The sequence below is a fragment of the Pyrgilauda ruficollis genome, unplaced genomic scaffold, assembly GCF_017590135.1.
Source record: "Pyrgilauda ruficollis isolate IOZ18807 unplaced genomic scaffold, ASM1759013v1 scaffold5, whole genome shotgun sequence".
NCBI lineage: Eukaryota > Metazoa > Chordata > Aves > Passeriformes > Passeridae > Pyrgilauda > Pyrgilauda ruficollis.
Window position 1 is genome coordinate 527278 of NW_024526599.1, and position 17849 is coordinate 545126.

General features: G+C 40.4%; 1 protein-coding gene across 2 annotated transcripts in view; it reads right to left on the reverse strand.

The window, feature by feature from the left end:
• Positions 1-12259: 12259 nt before the first annotated feature.
• Positions 12260-17849, reverse strand: part of LEF1 (lymphoid enhancer binding factor 1) — a 69542-nt gene continuing 63952 nt past the window's right edge. For both annotated transcript variants that reach the window (XM_041479900.1, XM_041479898.1), the window contains one exon: positions 12260-12856. In XM_041479900.1, the coding sequence (XP_041335834.1) occupies positions 12777-12856 (80 nt within the window). In that variant the 3' untranslated portion in view covers positions 12260-12776. The remainder of the gene's footprint in view (positions 12857-17849) is intronic.

Below are 17849 nucleotides of genomic sequence, written 5' to 3' on the forward strand. Positions count from 1 at the left end.
AATTACATATTTAATTTTGAGCCACTTGCCTTGAAAGAAAAGGGTTAAAGGAAAGAAACAGTACTATAAATAGTCTCTTTTCTTTACTAATATGTTGTTAAACTGACTTGGTTTTACTGGAATACAGTCCACTTCTTACATATGAAGTCTGTTTCACTGAAGGTTCTTAATGCTTGTAGCTCAGTTTAGTGAATTTTAAATACTGCAGGGTGAATTAGCTTCAATACTACCGTTTTCAGTAGTAGTTAAAAATGGGAATATGTATGACTCTTGTGTCTTAAAAAATGCTATTTGTTTTTTACAAAAAACATATAGGTAGAAGTAATTTGCTACTGCTCCCTTTACTTGGATGATGATTTTAATTTGGAAAGGGGAAGGTTTATGGCAAGACATAGGCTATTTAATGTTAAATGTGTGAAATATTTTTCATGAGTAAATGTGATATTTTAGAAAAATAAACTTCCTCTAAAACAGTGTTTTCTTTTCAGGAGCTCTAACAGGTACAGTATGTGTATATGTAATAAATAGAGGCATTTTTGAGTTGGACTTGCTATTTGAGAAGAGACTTTTTTTTTTTTTTTAGCAGAATAGGCCCTGTGGAGGTACTTTAATGTTGGGTGGGGATAGTTTGATCAGCATGTAAAGTGCTGTGCCAGGATGAGTAGAGATGAGGTAAAGGGTGAAAATTTCAAATGCTCCCTCTTAAATCTAGATCAGAATGCAGAATGGTAATTGAATGATTGTAGTCTTTGAAACAAGGTAAGCCTTTTCTTTTGCTCCTCAGTGGGGAGGCATGGAGAATGTAGAAGCCCCTTTTAAGAGAGGAAAATTAGGAAATTAGCCAGAAGTAGGATATTAAGTAGTCACTCCTGAATTTTACAAGAATTTCTACAGCTTTGATAGTTTAAAGATTTCTAGAGAGTTTAAAGTATGGAATATGTAATGAAATAAATGAAATGTCTGTTGACACCTTTTCCTTAGTAAAGATTATTTTCCATCCCTTGCTGTGGCTGTGACTTGAAGCAGAGGTACCTGAGCCACCTTCCACTGCACACAGTGTAGATGAAGGAGAATCTCCTGCTGGTCAGTACCTCAGACTAGCATGTGGTACATTAAAACTGCTCTTACCATTCAGCTCTCCTTGAATTTTTATTAATAGTCGAAAAGAGATTGTGTAAAAAATGAAGGATAGAAGAGAAGGGAGGGAAGGGTGTTTGGGTTCCCTCACTGCCTACTTTTAAAACCTTTAGTCTTTATTATCCTTTCTGTCAGCAGGCCTCACAGATTTAGAGCATTTGCCCCACTTTGGTCAAAGCTTTGGGACGTACGCTTGGCACAGCTCGAGGGCAGCTTGACAGCCAGCAGCTGAGGAGTCGGACGTGAGCCCAGCGACTGCAGCTAGGAAGATGGCTCCAGATTCAGCATCTGGGTCATTTCAGCTGCCAAATGTGCTCCATCTGTGGTCAACCTAGCTGCTGACACGGCGGGGGAGAAAACAGGAGCACAGCAAATTTTAAACAGGGACTTGAAAGCAGAATCTTTATTGGGCAGAGGAGGGTGCTCTGCAGGAGTGGCTTTTGGAGAATAAAGTGCAAGAGGTTGCAGTAAAGTTTGATCTGGAGAGGAATTAAGTGTGAATAATTGATTGACTCAACAACTGCATAAAATAACTTAGAAAGGTATCTTTTTTCTTTCATAGATGAATTGTATTTGTCCCCCAAGCCATCTCACCCAAGGGTTTTGAGGTGACAATGCAAATATCCTTCAAAAACCAATTGACAGGAGTTAACTCCAGCATCTAGCATGGGCTCTTCAGAGATCCAGTACTACCAGCCATGCATTTCAGCAGTGAATCAGGTTTCTGAAAAGCAAGGTGGTGGCTTCTGAATGAGATTCCATTGTGGTTTGGGTTTGTTTTCTTAGTGCCATATTTGGTGGCTTGTTCTGTGGATGGGGCTCTTACACACCTCAAAGTATCTGTGAAACTTTTGTGGTTCATCAGCCAATCTCTACTGGAGACCCACTTATTACAAATTAGTGAATGTTTATCAGGGTGAAGAAACAAGAAAGAAGATATTTGCTGTATGAAGTGTAGTGAGATATGATTGTCTTGTTAAATCTGTATCTGTTACTAGAATGAGAAGGGCATCTGAAAAATAGTTGTTTTGTTTGCCTGCCCAAAATGTGATTTTGATGTGAAAAGGTCTTGTATGTTCCTGACTTTGTGCCAGGCTTTGGTCAGTAAAGTCTGCAAGTGAGTTAGGTGTAAGCTAATGCCATGCAGTGTATTCCTGTGGCCAGGTGTGGTGCTAGGACGTGGGAGGTACTAGTGGGTATTCTCTGTTTAGTGCATGCTTGTTATTGCATCTAGAGAAAGCCCCTTTACAGTACCAAGTGACTTTACAGATGTGGACAAACTACACACAGCTTCTGTAGTTTGTAGAGACCAACTTTTCCTAAGAATTTACTGCTGACAGTTTTGGAGCTAATTTTTTCAATAGAGGCACCTGTAGCTGTGGTGCTACGTTCTTTTCTGACTAGTACCACAGCAGTGACCCACATCTCAGTATTTTTATTCACTACAGTTTGTGACCATGTGAGCAATTATAAAACTGACCTGAATAATGCCTTTTCATTGTGCTTTTTGGAAGAGCTGAGACCAGGAACAAAAGCAGATGCTGTGATTCTTTTGAGAGCTGTATCTTTTCATGTTATATGTTACTTCAGTACCTTTTTCTGTTATTCACTGCCAGAGGGATGTGCTTCTACTGAATTCTGTTAGAGAAGGGTTAAGTAGAGCCACAATCTGGTAACTGTAAAGATGATTTGTAGAATGATTTGCCTTGAGCTTTATGGTCTTCTCAAAAGTTCACATCAAAACTGAACTCGCTCTTTATATACATTTACAATCCAATATACTTATTGGCTTATAAATGCAGTGCTATGCAGAGTCTTAATTTAAATGTATGAGATCACAGAACAGACTGTGATGATGTTAGGTGTTACTGATAATATATTAGATTTAGGTTTGTATGCCTGTGGAGCAACTTTGCACTTGTTCAATTCACTCTTCTCTTTGATTCCCCTAGAGGTTTTCTATTTGGCTTTCCATAAATTGAAAATAACTCATGGCAGTGCATTGTTTGCACAGAAACCAGCACCATAAAGCTCTAATGCTGGCTGGAAGTTTTGGTTGCTTCTGGGGCAGGAATAACACAAAACATCAAACCTAGTTATTAGAGGAGCCATTTCTTTTGTCATGTGGTGGCACAAGGCATCTCAGTGAGGCATGAGGCCAAGCTTTGTTTCCAGCCTAGGGTCAGAGGCTGCAAGTTGGCCACAGCACAGGAGGATATTTTAGCACAAGGCTTTTGCTTGGCGGGCACTAAGGAACTTGTCGCTTACTTTGGCTGTCCCATGCTGCCAGATAACAGGATTTTTTCCTAGCATGTTTTTTGCTGCTGCTTTGCTTTGTGCATCTCTGTCCTGCCTGGTAACAGCTTCTTCTATTCTGGTCTATTTTTTTCTGCCAGCAACCACTTCTGGGTGGTTTTCTGTAAATGGAGAAACCCTTACAGTATTTGCTAGTTAGAGAATGCAAGTTTTTTGTCATTAGTAACTTAAACCCTCCATTTGGAGTCTTGGCTTCAGCAACAAAAATGTTGTGGATTAACCACTTTCACCAGCAAGAGGCTTTCTGATGAGCTGTGGGAAGAAGTGTATGCTTGGTGGTAGGTCTACAGTAAACAGCTGGAATTTGCATGTGGTGAATTAGCACCAAATAAAACCTCCTCTTTTTTTCTTAATTATCTTTACATACTCAAATGGACCTATTAAACATTTGTGCAATAGAAATTGGTAAAACCACATATTTACAGTAAGTGGATCTTGGTTAGGCTCAGGCTGACATTTCTCTGCTCTGTTGGTGGCAGGATCTTTGTAAGTAACATATAATCCAAGGAAGGGACCGCTCTGATCCCTGATCCCTTGGCATGCAGTGGTGCCCTGACTTGGATTGAAGTACTGCAGTCATTGGAAGGAAGTCCTTACTTCAACTCGGAATCTTCACCTACTTTACATTAACTTTGTTTGAGACCTGCTGCTGTGACTCCTACACAGCCATAAGCATAAGCAGGTGTAAGATACACGGTATTTGTATTTCACTGGCTTTTTACTTGTTAGTTTTCTCCAAAGAGGTTGTAAAAAGTAAACTGTTTCTGACAACTGCTTTATTTCTCTGAATATGTCAAGAGGGCTAATGGGTTCCTTACAGCTGATGTTGCAATTCTTTTTTCATTGCAATTTAGGGTAAAATTTCTAAAGGCCTTTTATTTCAGTTGGAAGCCTAGTGATGTTTTCCAGAATGTCTAAACAGATGAGGCATCTAGCTTCCTATGATTTCTTCTCAGCACTGAAATACCTCTCAGAAGTTTAAAAAAGTATTTATGGAAGAGCTTGATTTTGGGGGCCCTAGTTTACTTTTAAATCTTGAACCTAATTTCCAAAATAATGGGGAACATTAGAAAAGAGCTGGCATGAACTTTGATGGCAAGTTCTCCCACCTCCTTTCAGTTTTTGAGACAATGTGAAAGAAAACAGCAACTTTCATACTTTTCTTCCTCTTGTTTCTTCTTTGTCTACTTTCTCGAACACAATTACTTGCAGGAACAAAATTCTGCTCTTGCTAATTAGTAACTTCAGACAGTGGCAATCACACTGTGCTTCTGACTGTTGGAAAAAAGTATTGCCTCCTGATTTCTTCACCCTTCTTTCACTTCCTTTTGAGTCAGAGGGTTATCCCATCTGCTTATGGATGGATTTCTGAGTGCTTCTGTGACATCAGTGCCAGACAGTGAGCAGTGTACACCCCAATAATGTTTTAAGTGCCTTAAAAGATGTCTGTGAGTCTTTTGAGGAGGAGCATGGGTATAATAGAGTGCAGGGAAATAGTTCATTGAGAGGGAGCTGATTTGAATGAGGCTGTGGATTCTGAAACCAGTCAGGGTGCTTTTAGGAACATGGCAGTGTGTGTGAAGTGTGAGTTTGAGAATGAGCATTTAAATAGCTTGCTTTAGAGTAAGAGACAGAAGATACTTGGGGAATTTAATTAATTTAGTACTAGAGAGATGAGGGGTTTAAAATGGTAATTTTTTTCTTTTAATAGGAGATAATATGGGAGGACAGGGAGAAGATGCTATGAATTTCACATAAGTGGTTTTCCTGATACCATTTTTTTATTGCTTTAAACAAAAACATAAAACTGAGGAAGAAGTCTTTCTCTTTCTTAGGGACTTAGCATTTTATTTTTGGCTAAGACTAAAAGCTATTGTTGCCTAAGTTGACGCTTAACTGGCAAATCTATGAACTGAAGCCAGTATTGTTACTTGGATCTAAATTTGTAAGGACATTTGGTTGTCATAGATCAAAAGATGAACATATAGTTTACCTCAAAGACAGGGTTATATTCTAAAGACTATTTGCACATGTTTATTGCTGAAATCATTGCTTAGCCTATGGACATGTGATATTTGAAGTAGAGGTGGGAGGGGAGAATAATGGCAAAAAATGATGAGTATATCAAATGATCATACAACTGGCACTATCTTCACCCATAGGCTCATTGCTTTTTAGCAAAGGCCAGATCTTTTCCACAGTGGTAGACATTTATAACATTACAAGGAGGAAAGTTTCTAGTGAAAACTGTGACTTTGAAAAATTACTTGTGGTTTTAGGGAATGAACTGTTTCAGTGGCAGGTAAGACTGGGCTTAGCTATTGCTGATACCAGTTTGACTCAGAATTTCATGTCATTCATATTATGAGAGTAGTGATAGTCCACAGGCACATAGTTCAACTTGCAACAGATTTATATTGAAATTGGGAAATCAATCTAAAACGAGTGCCATATTCTCTACCTTCTGCAGGCAAGGAAGTGGCTTTAGGGAACTTGCTGCATCTGCTGGGGAATGGAGAGATAAGTAACAAAGTTTGATATTTGGCAGCTGGAAATCCAGCATGTCTTAGAGGATTTTAGATACCTTTGACTAGGAGTGATTTCAAGATGTGAATTAGCAAGGACATCCTTGAACCCCAACTCCTGTATGTATAAGAATGTGGCAGGCTTTTCTATCCTGATTAGGAGTTGTCTTCTACTTAATTTAATTAAATATTGGCCACAATGTCTAAAATAAACTGTTTGAAATCTGGTAAAGGGACAGGTGAGAAAGTCTGCCTAGTCTTCATTGTTCAGCTGAGAGTGATGTGTAGTTGGAACTGGTGTTTGCACTTTTTCATTTCATCTTTTCTGTGAGCTGCTACTTCTACCTAGTTAGCCACTCAGCCTAAGCATGGGTCACTCTTCACTGGGGTCATGGCAGTGTAAATGCTATAATAGCAGTAGTGCCCAATAGGAAATAGTTTGGGTGAAACTCTTAAATCCACACCCATCAGCTTGCTCTGTTCTTTGTTCTCTTTGTTCTGTCTGGGTTTCCTTGCCATTGCCTCTGAAAGTGAGCTAACTCCTGCCCAAAAATGGCAAAGGGTTAAGCTAGTGAGACAACAGCTGGAGTAAGGTGATCTGAAGAATTCTTTGTATTTTGGTTGATAAATACAGTATATTCCATATTTATATAATTGTGTGGTAGCTGTTATGATAACTATACCTGTAGTGTAGTTGTATGCATCTCATTTAAAATATCTCTTAATTCTTCTGTCTGTGGTTTACGTGAGTTACGTATAATTGTATCTGATCCTCACAACATACCTGGGAACTAAGGAAGTACCATCCTTCAAGTGTGCTTGGGGAACACATATGCAGGGAAATTCTTCCTTCACTTGTCTAGAAAATAGTCTTTCTCCCCTTTCTTCCTTCAAATTATATTTATTTCCAAACTGGACAGAATGAAAATATTCTGTAAGTGTTAGACCTGTGCTAGATTTAAGTCCATTTTTTTTAGCTTCATAGGAAATCCAGCATTCGGTCATTGCTTCTGAGTGGGCGAGAGCAGTTAGCAAAGCCGTTCCATCAGCAGGGAACTGTTTCTGCCAATGAGGACAGGCCAAGAGCAGAGGAGTCAGTCAAACACAGGAGAGAAGGGGGAGGAGGGAAGAGTCCTAGAGTAGAAGTGAAATCAAATGGACTAGAGGAAGAAGGGAATAAACTACTTGAATATTGAGAAATGGTTTGCAATTCCGTTTCAATATGTAATTTCAGTAAGTTCACACTTAGTAAACAATTAAATACGAGTAGTCACTACTTTAGAGTATCAGTATAGGCAGAATTAGACTGTCCAGTGATTAACTAAGTGCTGTGAGTGGTTTGATTTCTGGGTCATGCATTTATACCAGTCTCACTCAAAGGGAAACTTTGACCATACGTGAAATCTGCCTTGTAAAATTTGAATTTTCGAACAGTGGCTAAAACCATTCATGGTTAAATTTCTTGAGGGTTATTAGATGAGGATGTTTTGATTGTGAATTCTTTCAGGTTATTGTCATAAAAAGTTGAGTACAGTTTGAGGCTATCAGGTCTTTACAGGAAAAAAGCAGTGGCTGTTCTGTCACATGATTTGTTTGCAAATATGATTACTACCATTAATTTAGCATTAAGAGAATGTAAAATGAAAGAAGTTGTTGCTGCTGATGTTAATCATGACAAAATTAAACATTTCACAGAGAAGAGTAAAAAGGAAACATATTTCAGGATAGCAAAGGCAACAACTAGAATGTGAGAATCTTGTCCATCTTGGGCTTTTCTCAGTCCGGGGATGTAGTCACTGCCATATTGTGCTGTGTGCTGTCTCCTCTTTTGTCACCCAGCACTTTGCTTTCACAGGCAGGTGCCAAGAAGAACTAATCCTTCTATAGCATTCTGCTTTGTCAAGATCTGAGTCCGTGTTTCTGTGGCTTTTTCTTTGTCTTAAAAGACAGAGATGTCCTAACTCAGCCAAACAGATATCCTGTAGGACTTTTTAAGCTACTTTTCTTAGCTGTAGGAAATTTGTACAAATTCAAACAATGGCCTGTCCAAATAACTCTTCTGACCATCATTAAATTTTGGAGTATGTTATTTTTCTTATTCTGCTGAAGATTTTCTGTCAGTTACCTTTTCTCAGCGCAGTGAACAGTACAGACTACTTCTTGGGAGAGTTGCTCTTCTAGTATGAAGCAGAAATTTTTCTCCTGCCTCTGCTGGTTTATGCTGATTTTCCATAGCTGACAGGTTAATGAACCTGTTGCTTATTTGTATTTGTTGGGTTTCTGGAAGGTGGGATGGTTGAGTTTATCAAAATGTGATTTGTAGAACAGCACAAGAAGAAAACCTTGGTTTTCTAAGGTTCCCAGACCAGGTATGCAGTGACTGTTATCTCAGCCAAGCAGACATCTGTGATTCAGTGGAGGCATGGTTGTTGCAGGAGTGTCCAAAGAGAAGCCATCATTTAAAATCCATGGCCTGAAGGTATGACTGCTTATCTGGGAGGATGGGGAGCAGTATTTCAGTCCTTGTTTTGACCCAGCCAAAAACTGGTGATTATTTCCCCTATTTCTGGCACATATGTTCCTTTTCCTGGGCAGATGCCCATTTGCTTGCTTGGATTTCTAAACCTGAGCTTCATATCTGTGAGGAGACTCAAAGGGTAAATTCGTACATTAATCCAGAGTTTCTCTTCCTGATGTCTCATGGAGAAATGAATGTGTTTGGGTATACTTTCTAGGTTTTTGGTTTCATCTTGGAATGTGTTTATAGCCAACAATTTTCCTGTTACAGCTTCTCCTTTTGGCTGGCTTCCTTTTTAGTCCAGTAGTTTTTCACTGACCTGACTTAGGAGAAAGGTATTCATAGCTATTTATGGACTTACTTATTTTCCCTCTAAAGTTCTAATTTGTGCTAGGTCCTTGTTCTGAAGGAAAGGCTTCCTTGCTTGTTAGTCCCCTTGCAGATGAAGGGAAAAAACTGCAGCTGCCTTATGGGAGAGGTTACAGGGCATTTCTTAAGTCTCAGTAGTGTCCTTCATTTTCTGCCAGTCTTGCTTTAGCCTGATTAGCTGCCACGTAGATCAGAGCAGGAGGCCACCAGGAAACACAATGGTTGCTTCAAAGGCTTGTGCACTGCAGTGGTTTTAAGGGAGTGCAGACAACTGATGCTGTGGATTCTGATGTTCTAGAGCCAGGATTGGGCCCTTAAGGTCGTACATTTTCTGCAAATTGACCCAGCCATCAAACTAAGTTTTTCAAACTTAGTTTTTCATCAAACTTGCTTTTTCTGTTGCCTAATCCAAAGTGGAAACTACAACAGATGATAATTAAGTAGAGCTGGTGAGTCCCTATAAGCACAACTAGTGAATCTGTCATCACTTGCTGCATAAGAAGCCAAAGTTAGCTGAAGCATTGTTCTTTTACGTAACACAGGGAAAATGGCTCTGGTCCAGGCAATCCAGAAGCCTGAGGAGCCAGACCATCCTGTGATGTTGTCCTGATTATCTGTAAATAATTCTAGCTCAACTCCCCTGTTGTGTATGTACTGTTTTTGGTGAGGGGAGGGGGAAGGCTGTGTGTTTCCTAGGTACTGGGATAGCTCTGTGTTTATGAACTAGACTACACATGCTGTGATCCGTGCAAGAACTGCTTTTAGTACATGCACAGAACCAAGTGTGGGGGCAGAGAGTGGTTTGTGAATGCTTGTACAGAAGTGTCTGGATAATTAAATCAGCCATTAGGTAGGAGCATGTAAATCCTTGAAGATGTTTTCTGTGGGAAATACATGATAATCATCTCCTCAGGCACCCAAAAGAGGCAAGGTTAGATTCTGATGTCTGCCTAAATTGCGCATCAGGAATTTAGGTGCTGGTTTTGAGTCTCATCAGGAATAATTTGTTCCATATCACAAGGATTTAAACCTAGTCTTACTGCCAGGGTAGCACCATCATCACTTGGCCATCTTTACTAGCTCATCTGTCTCCACTGACAAGCTGGCACAGTACAGTGAGGGCTCTTTCAGTCCCACAGGAACAAATGCCAAGTAGCAGGGGAGGGCAGGAGTGGAGACAGACCCAAGTCACAGGGATATTCCAGGATAGCAGGGTTACTCTGTTTCAGGTGCTCTCATGGCAGCATGCTAAGCCTTGCATATTAGTTAACCTTTCCCATAGCTGCTGTATGTGAAAGGTCTTTGATCTATGAATGAGCCCAACACATGGTGCTTGTTCACTGTATGTTAACAGCAGAGGTATTATTTTTAGCTCCCAAATTCTTTTTCTTCACTATTAGAGCTGAAATACCTTTCATCCTTAAGGCAGGCAACTGTTCACAACAGTGTATTGGGGACAATGTGCTACATGAAGCTGACACTTCCATTGGGAACAATTTTTTTCAGAATGGATAAATGGCTCTTTAAATAGCCATTACAAAATCTAAACAAAGTAGTCATGTTTTATAAAGTTCTAAAGAGAACTGTTGTCTTTGGAACATGTAATTTGCAGATCTTGCTGCAGTAATCCTTGATTTAGAACAATTACAGCACTAAGTGCTTGCCTTTTTTCCCCTTTAAAAAACAAAACCAAACCCCAAACCAAAAGCCAGACAGGTTTCCAGCAAAGGCTGGGATAATTGAATGGAGACATAGCCAAGTCTTGCAAAACTCCAGTATACGGTTGCTATTCTCTCAAGAGATATTTTCTCCTGCCATTTGAGAGCCTGGTCACTTGTTTTTCTTTTTTTTTTTTTTTTTTTTTTTAACATAATCACCAGTTGCTAGAAATAAATATTGCAAGAACTAATAGTCTGGTTACAGCCTTAAAACTGGGCATGTGTGCAGTGCACACTGGTTTAAGAGGAAGTTGTTTTATAACATTTTTAATTATGAAATTTCTTATGCAACTGAGTTAAAGGGTCATTTATAAACAATCCAATTCCAAAGCTTCCTTAGGCAGTAACTGACCTAAGTAATTTCTTGTAGCTTAAGCTTGACTCAGTCCATTCTCACACCAAACAAGATTTGAGAGCTGGAATATAAAGAATGCTGATTCAATGTACAGTTCATAATATTTCTTTTCCACTCACAAATAGGTGCAGTAGTTCCATCTATGGCTCCAGTGTCTGGTTTTTTCTTATATCCCTTAGTAGAAGTGAGGCAGCTGTGCTGCTTGCTATGGCAGGAACATCTCCCAGGCACCTCTGGCAGTAGGCAGGCCATGCTGACTCTGGATCTCAGACCATGAAACCAGGCCTTGCACAGCTGATTCTGCAGCCAGCTTCAGTCCCTGGCTGTGGGATAATTTATACAGCTACAAGAAATTTAACTGTAGGCCTCTACCTCTTGTGTGGGCATGGAGCGCATCCAGAAAAGCAAATTCATATTTGTAAGCATCAGCTTAAAACCACTGCTCCTTCCTTAAGATTTTGCTAGAAAAATGATGATGGAGGGATCCTTAATACTTCCACTTAAGCCAAAGCTACCTGAGCAGCACAAGGGACCATTGACCCTCCTCATTTCTTATTCATGGTATGGAACTGAGACTTCACTTCACAAAGAAAAACTCATTTTCCAAAATCACTTCAGGTGAGCAAACAGCCAAACAGATACATTGTACTTCCTACAACAGAAGACTGAGCCAAAAGTCTTCAGCATCACAAGTGACTGTGCCTTCCTGAGTTTGCTTCTGTCTTTGAGGGATTCTAGCAAAACCCATTCTTGGTTTGGCTTTTTTTTTTTTTTTTTTAAAGCCAATTTTAAAGACAGTTAACTTTAATTTTATTACAAAGCTTTTATTAAAAAACAAATGCTCAGCACATTAACTCAAACTGGAATGACAAAAAAAAATTGGTTGACAGTATTTTTGGCAAAGGCTGTGCCTTACTATTTTAAAAAATGGGTACATCAATGCTCATTTCAACAACTGGCATAAAATCCCACTAACAGGCTAACAAAAACAGATACAAATACAGAACAATTGAAGTAATAATTCAAGTGCTGGGCTTTTTACAAGGAGAAGGGGAATGGGTGAGAAGGAGAACTCACTGCAGTCAGATTTGCTGGATGTATTGCTTATGTTTACAGAGTAGATGATGCAAGACTAACATGTCTACTGACCAGCTGACTGTTGTTACATTTATTTAGTTCTATAGGACACTGTATTATATAGACTGAGAGGCCACTATTTGTTACAAATAGTTTAACAAAACAGCCACCTTTTTTCCATACAGATTTTTCCTCTGGCAGAAAAAAAAAAAAAAAGAAGAAACTCCTTTTATTTAAAAAGTATTTCAGATTTCTGACACTTGTTTAAGCTCATACCTAGTAAAATATACACCAAAGAAATTACAAACTAAAAGTTAAAATATAAAAGCATTCAAGTTTCTTAAAAAAAGCTAAAACCAAAATTGATCCTGTCGCACCATTAAATAAAAAGAAGGTTGAGCGCGTCATCCTGGTCCAGGCAAATTCCATCCCTCGATGTGCTGTATGGGGCAGCTGTGGTCTACATAATTCTGCTGGCTGAAGCAGGCACAGACAGCCATGCTACTGTGTTTGCTGACTCAATATGGACACAGATGAGACAGGGGCTTAAGAGTGCAAGGCAGAGGTGAAGACAAAAGCTGCTCTGCTGACCCAGGAGCTCATTTGCTCTATTTATATCGGGGCTGGACCTCGTGATAGTGAAGGATTTTGGCAGTGATTGTCTTTATGATTCAGTGTCTCTAGCAGTGACATCAGGGTGAATGACATCCTAGACAGACTCCTTGGGGGTGGTCTGTGTGGATGAAGGACACACCTAGGGTTTAACAAGCTTCCATCTCCAGAAGGGGTCCTGGTGTCGCCGCCTTTCCTTTGCAAGTTGAGAAAGCATTTCTTTTCCCACCTACAGGGAAGGGGGGAGAAAAAAGAGAGAGAGAGTGTGATAAAGACTATCTGAAGCCTTTTAAAAAGAAAATTCTTCAAACAAGCTGGTGATGGGTCACTGCAACTCTTACAGCTCTATTAGTAGAATGTGCATTACAATGTCAAAGTTAAATGCAGAATTTATTACTACTTGCTTTTGCTTGAAGTTTGCAACTATATTTATGGAAAGTACTTTGCATTGCAAAGAGATACCAACTAGAAAGGTGGGGTTTTAAACATCCAGCATATTACAGAATTTCTTCCCTTTAGTAGTGGATTTCATTTATCTACAACATTTGACACAGATACCATTACAAAATTAAGACATCCTCGGGCTTCAGTACTGCAGTGCAGTGGTTGAGGTCAATTAAACCTCTATTTCAGAGCCTCAAGCTCTGCTCCCTGCAGACATGAAAAAATGCTGTCTTCTGCAAGCAGTTTGGTAGAGGAATGTGGTGGATGAGGCTTGTGTGAACACTGATTCTACCATCCATCCTCATGACTGGGGAGGATTTGTTCTGCTCTTCAGTGGGGCAGGGAACATCTTCCAGCTGTGTAAGAACCATGGGTCTCCTCCCTAGCAGTAAAGTTCACTAGATCTTGGAAGGATTTATATTCTTAGAGCATGTCAAATGGCCCACAGTACAGGCCTAATAGGAATTGCTCATCCAGAGGGGAACAGCCTAGGTCTCTGGGTTACATCAGCTGATTTATGAAATTGCCAACTCAACTCAACCCTTGCCATTCTGATCCAGACAAGTGGGTTACAACAGGATCTCCACCCAAAATCTCTCTAACAAGTCAGACATTTTTCCACACATGGACACAGAGTCTCCAGTAACTGTTTGGGGATTACTGGTATCTCAGAAAAATCAACATTAACCACTAGGTCTCCATGTACTACTCAATTGCCTAACAAATAGAAGGTTCAATGAGCAAAGCTTTTGAGAGTGATCAAAATTAGCACAAGAATGCAGTTCCGTGGAGAAGATAAACGAATTTTCACCAGAAGAAACACAAAATGCTTAGTCACATAAAGATACGCTGCCAGCACCTTGAGTCACGCATGGCAAGACAGAACAAGTTTATGAAGAAATGGTTTAAACCACAAGTCAAACTTCTTTTAGACGAATCATGATAGTTAGATTGCTTAAGCCTGCAAGAGCCACAAGCTGAATTAATCAGCAAATTTTACATTACATTTCAGCAGTATTTAAACCAGGGCCATTTAGAACTAGGCTCCCACCTCCCATCCGCTGCAGCTTCCATGTAAACCATCGCCATACAAAGTGTCACTCATAGTGGCTGAGTAGTGTGGCAGCTCCTGAGTAAGGAGTTACACTGCCTCATGTAGTCCAGGGTAGAAAATCTAAAAGATCTTGTACCCTTTGATTTTAATCAGCATAAGCTGAGGTTCCAAAATCTTATTGAACAAGCTGACTCCTTATCAGAGATCACCCATGTGGCTATTGTTACAGCAGAAAGGAAAGCTGAGGACACCTAAGTTTAGCTGCAGACTAAGGTAGAAGAGACCAGCATGAATTGATAGCAAACTGCTCTGTGTAGCTTAAATTTGATGCAGACTTCCTGGTTGCCCACATAGTGCCATCCCTGATACATCAGGAATAACTTACACCTGCTGCTGGTAGCCACAGAAGGACATTTAAAGCCACTGAGGCCTCTTAAACAGCACAGCTAAAAGTCCACTGGCAAACCAGCAGTTTCTACAGAGGTGGTCTGTATTGACTAATTCAATTCCTCTTTCCTCATAAAACCAGCCCATGTCCCAACTAAAAAAAGCCTCCTGAGCTTCCTGCCTTTTTTTTATTTTTTATAAAGTAGCGCAGTGCTCCGTAACACGTGCGGATCAAAGAGCTACGAAGGGCTCTACCTTTCCAAGGAGCACGAAAGAGAGGCCAAGCAAACAGCAGAGCAACACTGGGGAGAGCACCCTGCAGCTTTATATTTATTTTGTGCCTTTTCATCCCAGATTTTCAAAGGTTTGGTCCAGGTTGCTCTTCCTGGGAAGGTTTTCCTCTCAGTCTTACATGAAAACATTCAGTTTCCTGTTGAGGAATGGCCTTGAGGCGCCAGGCCAGTAGTTCACAGCAGTCTGATACAAGCGCTGTGATTCAGAGCTACTCCCCATTAGCAGCCAGGAATGTCTACTTCACTGAAGGAAATGAAATGCTCTTCTGTTGAGATGGTTCCCTGCCTCCTCCCCCCTTCCCTTACCAGCAAGCTGTCTTTGAAGTCAGGAGGTTAAAATAACGACCGTGGCCTTGCTCTGGCCCTCAGCTTTTTCCAACAGCAGCCATTGCTTCTTTCTCAATCCAGAGGCAGCTTTTGCAGCCCCTGCCTCCTTTCCATAGCTCCTAACTATGCCCAGCTCTTCTAGAGAGGCTGCAGACACCACAGTGATTCTGGAAGGGGACAGGCACAAGGAAGCCCCACGTATTTTTATTTCCAAGCAGCACAGCAAATTATAGAGCAGCTATCCTGAAAACAGCATCTAGAACCCAGCCTTTCCCCTGCTGCACATTAAGGCTACACGCTGGAAATAGCTTCTACTGCTGATAAACCAAATAATACCTAAAAAATACGAGTGATGATGGTGTTGCCTTACAGATATAAAACAGGTCAAATCAGGATTCTTTTCAAGAAACCACAGGCATGTGCTAAGGAGACTGAAGACTTCCCACATCTAAGGCTTCACTGGGGGGCTGCAGCTGAAGTCTCGCCAGGCAAGGCATGCCCTAGCAAAGCCCAATCCACAAGTGAAGTCGGCACAAATCAAAGACTGCAATTACAGCTCCCTGGCTGTGGTTAGGCTTCAAAGAAAGTGCTGCAAGTCACATTTTACATATGTGAAGTCTTGAGCCTGAGCCACAATAGGAGGCACTGTCTGTGCCATTTGCAGTGTACATCTGACTGCAGGAGGAAAGGGGAAAAAGAAAAAGAAAACAACACCTCGAGTAAGAAACAGACATAAGATTAAAGAATAATGAAGTGCAAAAAGAAAAGCTTTACTATCGACGTGATAAAACTAATTCAGGAATTGCTACAGTAAAACTAAATTCTCCTAGCAAGCCTGGGCTCAGTGGCTGAGGCGATCGCAAGGGGATCTGAAGTCCTCCCCATGTTTCAGAATGAGATAGATGAATGGTTGGTCTGCAAAGGTCTTGTTTCCTTCTGGTCTTTTAACTTTTCTAGAACAAGGGAGAGAATTATGCAGCTTTATCCAGGTCACGCTAATCAGAGAAAGTTACTGAAGAAAGTCAGGAATGTCCGGGTCAGTACAGGAATAAGTACTGAGTAAAAGAGATACCTAATCCTTCACAGAGGGCAAGGGATATTAAACATTTTAAATTAGGTACTTTTTTCCTACACCTTTCCCTATCACATTGTTTGGATACAGTTTTGAGAGACAAGACTACATATAACAGGTAGTTACATCTATTTTTTTTTTAAAAAGAAAAAAGTTCATATCCAAACCTGTCTTTTAATCCAGTACTGCAAACAACATGGCGAATTCAGGGACCCAAAAGCTGAAACTATAATTTTCTTTGTAAGTCCAAAACGAACATGTTCGACTTACTGCCAGCCATGGTTTATTCAATAATCCAGAAATCCAGCTATGCAAAAGCAGGTCATTATTTATCAGGGTGGTTCAGGGTGTTTGTGAAGTCCCTCTGTATTTTCTTTAACAGCAGAGTTGGAAAGGGTTTCAGGCGCAAGCAGATAGATGCCGGCGCTGCAGTCTGCTCCTCTTCCTGCCCAGCTGTGCCATGGTTTGTGGGTTTAGCCAAACCAGATCCTTGAGATGTTCAGGGCAAACACAAACAAACACTCCACAACCCTTGTTGTTTCTAAACAAAAAAAGCAGCTCCCAACAAAACCCCAGTCATTTAAGTAATCTAATTTGGTGCAGGGTCCCACAAGCTGTTACAAAACATGGATGGAGAGACCTACGGGAGACAGGAAAAAGCCCTCTCTGTAAGAGCTGAATACCAGCAGGCACCAGAGGAAACTTTTTAAGCTGCCTTTGTATCCAAAGAAATGACATAAAACTGTAACAGATGCTGCCATGTTGAAACTATGTTAGTATGAAGTTTTTCTTGGTCTGCCTAACCCCTCCATCCCCCATGCTACTTTTAACCTCAGTCCATTGCTGCTAACTGTGAATGGAAACTCCAACAGAAAATTATGCACTGCTGTTTTAAATGCCCTGAATTAACTGCCCCTGAAAATACCTCTCCATTAACTACAGGTGCAGCCTGGAGTCCTAACTTCTGTCCTCTTAGTTTGACCTCAGCTAGATGCATTAAGTGAGCAGCAGGAATATTCCTCCCACAGCCTTCCCAAGCCAGAGACCTCTTCCAGAGCAGATTAGTTTCAGCACAGAAAACACCCAGGTATTTTAGGGCTCTCGTTTTGTGCAGCTGATGGCAGTGATGCCAAGCAGGTGTGGCTCTTATCAAAGGCCCCCAGTGTAGGCAGCACAAAACTACAAGCTCTATCACTTAGCTAGAATCTTTTAAATTATCTTACTGGAAGACCCAAGACATGTTTTTCCTGTTGGGTGTGGGAGGGGAGAGAGGCTCCATGTTTATAATAAAAACCAGATTGCCTCTAGACAGCTGTCTCTAACAGCTTCTTAAAGAGGAACAGTATCCTAAAGGCCAAGAAGAGGGAGGAAGAAACAGGCTTGTCTCCTTTCTGTATCTTTATGGCATTTAATAAATATTCAGGGGACTATTTATTAAATTATTTGTTTTCTAGACTGAGAGCTAGGAGCACTGAAACTGCTACTTCAGTTTTCAGCTGCTGTAACAGAGAAGAATGTGAGGTATTGGTAAAGCGATAAGTGAAGATTCTTTCAGAAGAAAGAAATAACACAGGTACAGTTTCCTTTGTAGATCTCTTTTTTCTGCCACAATTAAACATAGGTTAGAATTTACAGCACTTTGAAA